Source organism: Tiliqua scincoides, chromosome 5 (genome assembly GCF_035046505.1).
Source record: "Tiliqua scincoides isolate rTilSci1 chromosome 5, rTilSci1.hap2, whole genome shotgun sequence".
NCBI classification, from domain to species: Eukaryota; Metazoa; Chordata; class Lepidosauria; order Squamata; family Scincidae; genus Tiliqua; species Tiliqua scincoides.
Genome location: NC_089825.1, coordinates 121,947,501 through 121,957,355, shown reverse-complemented (window position 1 = coordinate 121,957,355; position 9,855 = coordinate 121,947,501). Strand labels below are relative to the sequence as shown.

General features: G+C 46.2%; 1 protein-coding gene across 1 annotated transcript; it reads right to left on the bottom strand.

Moving 5' to 3' along the window:
* Window positions 1–343: 343 nt before the first annotated feature.
* On the bottom strand, window positions 344–8,490 carry LOC136654167 (nucleolar and coiled-body phosphoprotein 1-like). The gene is made up of 5 exons (XM_066631078.1): window positions 7,613–8,490; window positions 5,319–5,368; window positions 5,096–5,193; window positions 2,697–3,716; window positions 344–467 (listed from the first exon to the last, which is right to left on the bottom strand). Exons 1-5 carry the CDS (start codon window positions 8,260–8,262, stop codon window positions 462–464), a joined length of 1,824 nt encoding a protein of 607 aa, XP_066487175.1. The 5' UTR covers window positions 8,263–8,490; the 3' UTR covers window positions 344–461.
* Between the last annotated feature and the right edge of the window lie 1,365 nt (window positions 8,491–9,855).

The following is a 9,855-nucleotide window of genomic DNA, read 5'->3' as shown; positions in this document are numbered from 1 at the left end:
TTTTCCCACATTCCTTGTGATCCCCAAGCAATGCAACCTCCAAAGGCTAAATCCTTGCTTGCCTCTCCACTCATGGCTTGATCCAAGACTTTATGGCGCCCATAGGTGATGTCACTTCCAGGTTCTACAGGTCACACTTGAGCTGAATTGGGCCAGTGACAGGAAGCAGGATTAGGTGCAGGTAGGAAAGCAGCTGAGTCCATAATCATAGATTGTTTTGCCCCAGTCAGGACAAAAAAGGAAATCAGACATACTCACTCTTTCAATTTAAAAATGTAATTGAAAAATACTCTTTGACATAACATAACATCCATAACAACCAGCTGCTTCGACGTCTCTCCTGACGCGACTCCTGGTTGCTATATTTTAAAACCTAGCGTGCTACATAACATAGGTTGAGACTGGGATTAAATGTACTGCAGACATCATCAAGGCAGGGTCATCTGGAAATGGCTCAATTGTCAAATCTGAAAATGAGAGCAGGGAAGCATAACGCATTAGAGCAGTGATTATCAACCTTTCTTGTCTCACAGCACACTGACAAGGCACTAAAATTGTCAAGGCACACCATCAGTTTTTTTGACAATTGACAAGGCACACCATGCTTTGTTGGTGGAGGGCTCATATCCCCCAGTGGCCCAACTAATAAATGATCCTTCCCCCAAACTTCTGCGGCAAACCTGCAGACCATTCATGGCACACCAGTGTGTCACGGCACAGTGGTTGAAAGTGGCTGCATTAGAGTATCACATACATTTATTTAAGACATTTCTATCCTGCTTCTCCATGTTTAAGATGCCCAAAGTGGTTTATAAAGCAAATGCAAACAATGTAAAACAAAATTAATAACAACATTCTATTAAACATGTTAATAACAATCAAATAGGGCGCCATACCACATAGTAGAACTAGCACTTAATTGGTCCTTACGTGCTTATTATTTTCTTCTGAACAACAACATGTGATGGAGATGGCTGTATGATAAGTCTTGCACTGGGACCCCACATGGTCCATCTGCCTGCCTCCAATTCTGCATTGGGTGTTTACAGCTGCCTCCAGTACTGAGGCTTCAGGGTTTCTAGGTGAGCCTCTGATGAGCATGGGCCCAAAGCCCAGCCTAGTTAACACACCTGATGTCACCCCTGCAACTAAACTTTCCAGGCTTTCTGTTCACACATACTACAGCAAGGGGTGTATCTACTCTGAGCATGCACAGGGTTTGAAATTAGATGCAGTTTTTAGAATCCTGAGCGCCAAATCTTTCATTTTTTTTAAAAGGTAAGTTCCTAGTCCCTAGGATTGTGAACATAGCTTGACAGCTTATGGGCAATGCTGAGTAAAATCTATACTGTTTTTGTGGTTTCCATTGGTCAAAGAGTAAAGACTTCTTTGTGCCCTTATTCTTTGCGGTGCTGGCATCAGATTCCTGGGGGCATTGAGCTCCAGGGTGCACCCCCACCGGCACTGGTACATTGGAGCTTTGAGCATGACTACCACCAACAGTACTAAGATGTTAAGAATCAGCCACACCAGGTATGCCCTCTGATGACCATGAGCCCTCAGCCAGTGCCAAGTCTACCCCTGATTCCTTGCCTCTCCCCATGATCAGCAAGACTGGAATAAATCATGTAAATCTTTTTTTAAAATATTTGCACAATATATACAGTTTGCAGAAATCCACTTTTCTTGGTATGGAATTTGGCAGGTACCACATATTTGAACTAGGAATCAAGGAAGTGATTCCAACAGCCCACCTCACACAAATAAAAATAAGCTAGCCTTGCCCCCCAAATTATCATATCCTCCCACAGAACTAGAAAATCTTAAGTGCCAGCACCAAACTACTGGAAACTCCCTGCCTGGCAGAGAAGCTACTAGTCCTGGCTTGCTACACTAAATTCTTTTCCCAGAAAGCACAAGATCATTGCTATCACCCATTTCTCTGACTCTGAACATAACGTATCTTCCCTCTTAATGCACTCTGGGATTCTCCTTTTCCTAGACTGGATGACTGAGTCAATTCTTAAGAGCCTAGGTCTGTTTTGTCAGGCAACAGCAAATGGTATTCAGTGACATATGAACTGCTTCTGAGGAATTGGGAAGTTCTGCTAATAGTCATAGAGACATCATGTTTCCTTCATTAATTTGTCTAATCCCCTCTAAATGTATTGCCATCACCATATCTTGTGGCAGCAAATTCCATAAATTAATTATGGGCTGTGTAAAGAGGTACTTTTTTCTCTCTGTCCCAAGTCACTCAGTGACGGCCAGTCACTTAGCAAATCCAAGTTCTAGCACTATAGGCAATGGAAAAAAACTTCACTTTCTCCACATCATGCATCATTATATAAACCTCTATCTTGTCCCAGTCATCCTTTATCTAAACAAAACAGCTCCCAATGCTATCATCTTTCCTCATGGGGTGGAGACACACCATGTCATTAACCCACTGTCCTCATCTATAATCCAGACCTTACTATTGTGTCTCCACTTGCATGAATGTCAGGTCCACTAGAAGGTCTAGTCCTAGCTCTGGCTGCATGACTGCTGGATTTAGAAGCGGCAGCCATTTTAGATTTTGGAGATGATGGTCTCTTGTCTGTAGGCTTCGTGTCTCCCATCTCCACATAGTCAATCCATCCACCAGGCCTGAATAGCCTACGATCCTGTAACCTTGGTCCTGTCTTGCTGCTCACCTTTGAATGGTCAGCTGCTTTAGTAAACCTGTTTATCCGTAAGCCCTCCATAACCACAGGTTCAGTATCTGTCCTGCAGTGACCCACATCCAGCGGCACATAGGATTTGAGGCGGGGGGCGGATTTCTTTGAAGTCTTGGATTTGCGGACGTGTTCTTCAGAAACATGACCTGCTGGTCCAGAGCTAGTCCTCTCTCTGGGGCTTGTTTGGTTCTGCTGCTGGGCCCTTGCAGCTAGTGCATTTTTCAGCCTTGTCACCTTAGATCTCAGATTGCCCTTTCTAGACACGCTGCTAGCTGGCTTGGTGGGTTCAGCTGAGGGCTGGGAACTTGGCCTCCAATGTTCATCCCTTCTTCTCTTCTGGGGATGAACCCCAGGCTCTTCTTGCTCCCAGACTCCACTTCTATCACCTGTGATGGAAAGAGCATCTGCTAAATCTACATCGACTACTGAGGGCCCTGTGCTAATAAATTTTTTTGATCTTGGGGGAACACCGGCCACATTCCTTTTTGTAGCGGCATCTCTAGTGGGTGAAGATTTTTCCGAAGGTTTGGAACTTGGCAATTTTGCTCTGGGTGTCTTTTTTGCTTCAGTTTGATTCTTTTTGACTTGGGCACTGGGTTGTCTCACTCTACCTCTGCTGGGTTTCTGGGGAGTTACGCTTCTTGCCATAGCAGGCTCCTTACGAGTGGTCGGGCTGCCTGGCCTTGAAGGTCCAGTGGCTCTTGAAATGCGACCCCCAGTGGAAGATCCTGCATTTACTGCAATAGTGTTTGCCTCTGAGGCTTCTGCAACCTTTGATGCATGGCACTGTGATGGCGAGCAAGCTTCTGCAGCCTCTGTCCCCAGAGTGGCTGCTACACGGGAATCTTCTTCATTCATTCCTGGAGTCCCAGCTGTGCTGAGGCTTTCTGTCTCCTCCAACAGGAAACTTTTCCCTGATGGGCCAGTCACACCTGAGATTGTCACACGCTTGGAAGGTTTGGAAGCCACTTGCAGGGTCTTCTCTTGTGGATGGGGCTGGAAGAGCAAAAGATGAGGGGTCATATAAGAGAGGCCCAAAAACCAAATGAGTTGGGGGGGGGTGGAATTTGAGCACAATGCTTCTATTTGCAGCACACAGTCAGAACTTTCCTTTCCAGTGGGCAGGATTTAAATTTGTAAAAAAAAAAAAAAAAGGGACAAGAGATACTGGGACTGAATTCTCTATTGTGGATGGGGGAAATCAGAGGGAGGAGAGTCAGGGGGTCAACTTTAAGCCTTTGCCAATGCCTGGCACCATCCCTGACTCAAGGAGCCTGCTTGTGGATTCCCATAACCATAAATTGAGCAAAACCAGGGCTACTCCAAAATCAGATTCCAAGCCATGCAATCTAATCCCCAATGTGTTTGGAGTTGGTGGCTAAATATTCTGCATATGCTCAGAGGAATTATTTCTTATGCTGAAACTTAGTTGAAGCTTGGTATATGATGCGCTGAGCTCTGCCTCCAAAACCTGCTCTCAGAGAGAGAGAGAGAGAGAGAGAGAGAGAGAGAGAGAGAGAGAGAGATTGCACAAATAGCTGCATGACTACACATTGTTGCACAGGCTGGCTGAGAAACTCAAATGTTCTTTGTGGAAAGGCTCTGCAAAACATTCATTTGGGCTAAGTCTACTTTAGAGTTACACAGATACAAAAACACAGGAAGAAATCCTTGGTTGGAGAAACCTGCGCTTAGGGCTGCTCCATACATGACCAACAGCCCAATCCTGAGCTGCCTGGGGCGTGAGGCTGCAGCGGCAACGAGAATGGCTCCCGCCACATCCTGCGCGCCTCAGCCTGCTGTGTGCGACACCTTGGGGGAAGGGGATTTTTGTCCCCTACTCTCCAGGTAAGGGAAGCAGCCCTGCAACGGGGCTACTCACTTTACGCCGAGTAAGGTAAAGGCGTTCGTGTAGGGCACCGAGCCCCACATGAACGCCTTGGATCCGGTGCAGCGGAACTCCACGGGACCCGCCTCCCCCTCCCCCGGCACACCTCCCGCCTGCCCTTTCTCCGCCTCCCACCTTCCTGTCATGCCTCCTCTCCGCCCTCTCTCCGCCCTCTGCCTGCCTCCCCCCTCCGCAGAATGCCCCCTCCCCTCCCCACTCCCCACCTCTGCTTACTGTGCCGCAGCTCGGCAGTCCATGAGACCGCTGAGCAGCGGAGGACCCCTTCTTTGGGTCCCAGGCCCCCTTTCTGACCCTGGGACCAGGTACAATTTATGCCCTGCATCCCCTTCTCATGGGCCCTGGGGTGGGGAACCACCACAGTCTGAATATCCAGCAACATGTGCCTGTTACAGCAATCACATGTAACAGAAGAGGATCTCTAGTCACTGTGTGTAATCCACACATGTCCTTTCCAGTGCTGCCATACCTGAGCGACATCCTTGCTTTTTGATCCTTTTATTCTCTCCAAAGATGAGGACAGAACACTATAGATGGTTACAAAAGTAAGGCTACTTCTTTGTTTGGCTGCAAAGCAAACGGAACAATCATAAGGTACGTGATTCCCAACCATGCTAACAGCAGCAGGGGGCATTGTGGGGGATTTAAGGAGTGTTCGTTCCTTAAGTAGTTTAGTCATATTTCCCCCTTACCTGAATTCAGTGCTGATTTCAGCTTTTTCCTGGGCTTGTTCACCTGGGTTCTGGCAAGACACAACTTGAATTAGACTCTTTCATCAGGGGATTCAAAATAGGGATATATACACTATGTTCTTTTATTCTTTTTAAGTTTCAGAATGACTCCCAGTACCATATACCCTGCTTAGAATCCCAAAAATCAAAGCTTGTAACTTGAAAATAATGCTTCCAGACCACACAGTTGCAGAAAGAAATTGAAAAAATATCCGGGCAAAATAACTAATGGGTTAGAAAAAAGAAAGCATATAAAGGCCCAGTTGTGATGAGTTTCAGATTTTGAGATTTCAGACTCCATTATACTAGATTTCTCAGTTTGGCTCAGATGTTGAGTGTTTTGAGATTACCAATTATTTCTTTTGAAGGGGACTATGGAAAGAGGAGCAATACATGTGCAATGACTGTAGTATGGTATTTGGGTGACACGTGAAAGCAATTACATCTAAAATATGCACATTTACTACATATTTCATATAACACTTAACTTACAATGGTACTGGAAAAAAATGCAATTGAGCACTAGTACATATGGACAAAGACAGAAAAATGGTGAGACAAAGTAGGTTGCAGGAAAGAGCAAGATTCCTATGTCACAGACTATGCCCTTTTTAGACAATTTTGTTATGTATGTGGGTCAAGAGAAAGAAGCTGAATCAGGTGTCAGTTAATAGGAGATTCAGAGCCCAATCCTGAGCTCCCAGGGTGTGAGGCTGCGGCAGCACCAAAAACAGCTGCCGCCACATCCTGCACACCCACGGCAGCTGCGGGTGGCACCTCATGAGAAGCCCTGCAATGGGGCGCAATGGTAAGAGCCTTCGTGTCAGGCACCGAGCGTCACACGAAGGCTAAGGATCCAGTGATGTCTGGAGACATCCGGAGGTGTCTACCTCCCTGCACTGGGCCCAGTGCCAACGTGTCTTGCTCTCCTGGTGGCGTAAAAGTACTTTACGGCACATTTATGGCACCTAGCACCAGTGCTGGGGGAGTTTAGGATTGGGCCCTGAGAGGGGCAATTGCCCTCCTCACTAAGAGAACCACTTCTGAGGTGGTTGAATGGACTGTACCATTTCAGCCTACAGATAGGACTACCAGTTTTGAATTATCCCCCATTTAAAAGTAACTCACTACAAGTAAGAAGTCCTAGTCCAATTTACTCCCTGTTGTTCTATGTTTTTGTTATGCACAGGGAGCAGAACATTTGGAACCATCATTCCTCCACATTCTGTGGGTGGTACAATTCTTTCTACCATGTCATTCTGCAGCATGACGAGCCCAAACCAAAGATATCTTTACGGAGAGGATAGCCTGAACCATTCATTATTTGGCTAGGATTCCGTTGCCACTAGCTTCCTCAAAGTCCACTTTTCTTTCCAAGCAAAAAATGCAGCAACTGATTGTGAGGAACACGTGCATGGCACAGGGGGCAAGCTACTGTAGGCAGACAGGGCTGCCACCTTTTTTATTGGCTCTGCGCTTATGCCTTTAACAGCTATCTGAGCATAGACATTTAGCAGGTGATTCTTTTCCTGAAACAGGGATATTCTTAACTCAAAGGGGAATTTGTCATCTGGCCTTGGCAGCTATTTTTTTGAAGGCAAAATGCTAACTGTACTGGGAATGCTCCACTGGCACAGAGATATAGCTTCCTGTAGGGCTGGGACTGATATTTATACAGTGCTGCAGTTAAGCCACCACAGTCCTGGAAGAGGAAAATCCTGGCAGCCCTGATCCCTGTGCCTCCAAGCCAGCAACCAGCTATTTTAATTAGTGTACTTCTTGAGGGAACTCCAGTTACTGCAGCCCAGCTGCAATCTATGGGCTCCAGCAACCTGAGACTCACTTCCTTGTCGTTCAGCCCCACTGTTCTGCCTGGATGGAGAAACAGCATGGGTAGGGAGAATTACGTGGTTCCTTTTCACAGTAACACCCTCCTTAAGAAGGGCAATGGGGGCAGGAATCATGTTGTTGGGGCCCAACCACAAGGAAGTAGTTCCCAGCACGCTGAGGTAATGTACAATAATCCAGACGTCTGAGAACTGCTGATGATATTACAGTCAGCCAACCCCCACAGTATATCTCATCCTTTTCTTCATTTGTGTGTGCATCACAGAGACATTAGCAGACCTATCCGGCTTTTGCCTGCTTGTTCAGTTAGGCTTCAAAGACAACTCCACGGTGCTTCTCTTGCCTAACCCACCCCACATTGCTGGGACCCTTCCTTCAACCCCAAACAGCAACTTTGCCCAACATACCCAGATGATTCTTGTTTCCCTTTGGAACTACTTGGCTGGTTCTGCTTGCCACTCTTATCCTTATCTCTGCTGGATCTCATTTCTAATTCTTTTGCCTGGCTTTGCTGCCCACTTGGATCCATGCTAACCATCTCAGAGGGCCCTCTCTCTCCAGTCTTCCAATCTTTTTGAGAAAGTGCCAGTGTTGCTGACTCTGCTGTCCTGTGCACTTGTGATCCAGCAGGCTTTTTCCTTTCTGGACTCCAAGAAGTGGAATGCCCTCGCACTGGGGAAGGGCTTGAAGAAGCTTGTGATCTATGGCTCCCTGCCTTGACTGGCTTTGGAGATTTCACACTTGCTATCTGTGTCCTATAGATCTTAGATCTTCGTGACAGCTCTCTAGATGCAGGCCTGTCTCCAGTCCCAGTAGCTTCCTCCTTATTCGCGGCCTCCAAAGGCATGGCATTAGTTTCAGAGGTTCTGCTTTTCCTTGAACTCGCTCTATATGCTTTATTGCCTGACTGAGAACGATGAGTGGTGGATGCTGATCTCTCTCTTGGCTTGGCAGATTTTGGCCAAGAAGTCTCAGACTGCCCAACAGAACCTACACCCACTGAGGTCTGGTATCTTAGAGCTGTGCTGGCTGCTGATGCCCTTGTTGAAGCATCCATGGATTCAGGACGACTCTGCTTCCTTGATAAGTTCTGGGAGGCTGAGCCTCCTCGTGATGAAGGTCGTTTGACCCGAGATTCTATGGCATGTTTTTTCTCACTGTGGCTCTGGCCCGTCCCTGGTAGGAGAATGGTGGGTGTCTGTACCAATGATCTGGATTTTTGACTCCTTTGTAATTTAACAATGGGAGGTTCAGATTCCCGTGATGTTCTGGCACTTCCCCCTGCTTTTGGGTCACTGGGCCGTCCAACACTCCTCGTCTGTGTGTGTTTCCTGGCACTCATCTGGCTATCTGGCTTGGAGGGGCCCAATGTCGCCAAGAAGGTCAATGGCACAGAAGGCTCCAAGTTTGGTAACCGAGCACTGTATTCTGGACTTGTAATTTCTGAAGAATGGGATTGTGCAACAAACTGGGCAGAAGCCTGTTTAGACTTAGATGGTTTCTGATATGAAGAAGATCTCGGAGAAGTGCCAGTCTGGGTTCCCAGTCCATAAGTGGGTTGCTGAGGTGCATTCCTAATCACTGACTGTTGTGGACTCTCGGTAAATGAAACCTTGGACTTCCCTGTGGAAATGTACCCCTGTACAGAAGAAAGATATAATGTCACCAGTGATAAGGGAAAGAGATTCCCCAAAGGCAGTGGAACATAAATACAATTGCCACACTTTGCTTTCAAGGACTACTTCACCCATCCACCTTCTGGATGTTTCACCATCAAACCAAAGCTCCCCCTTTCTGAATTTATGAAGCAGTAGGTAAGGACTCAGATGTTGATGACAGCTGTCCCATGCAGTCAAATCCATTGATCTCCATGCATGTGGTGGGAGGCTTGACTAAATCACTTCTTAAAAAAAAAAAAATTATTTCTATATACCTATAAGCAAAATAACTATCAAAAGAGTTACATACAAAACCTCAACAAAATGCACTCACTTCCTAGGGGGAGAGGAAAGCAATTATTTTGCTTTGATTATTTTGCTATCAGATCAGTGCATGCCTCATTGACCACAGCTGCACTGGCACTTGAAAATTGGATAGGATTGGGCCTTCGCTTGGCTAACATTCAATCAGCCAGGTAAGCGTGGGACAGAAGGGATAGCCGGGGGGGGGGGGGTTCTTTGTGGGCTCCCTCCAGCATAGCATGCCTCACTGGTGCAACCTCTGAACATGAGCTTAAATGTGTGTTTGCTTTCCAGACTTCTTTCTTTCATCATATGCAACAAGTTTCAGTCACACAGCCTTTAGCCCTGCTGACTCTCTTATTACAAATTGGTTTTCAGCTATCAGTTAAATTCACATGTAATCCACGTATATTATTGAAATGCATATAGAAATACTCAGGAATGCTATGTCCTTGACCGAGGTGAAGCACTGAAGTCCTCGTTGTTCAGTTACATGGCAGGGAATATAGAAAAAGAGAGATCATGTAGGTGAATACAGAAATGTAGACGTACATATAGCAAGATAACAACAACAACAACAACAACAACAACAACAACAACAACAACTTTTTTTTACCCCACCTTTCTCCCTGAAGGGACTCAAGGCGGCTTACAACAGGTTAAAACAAATTAAAAAACATAATTTAAAA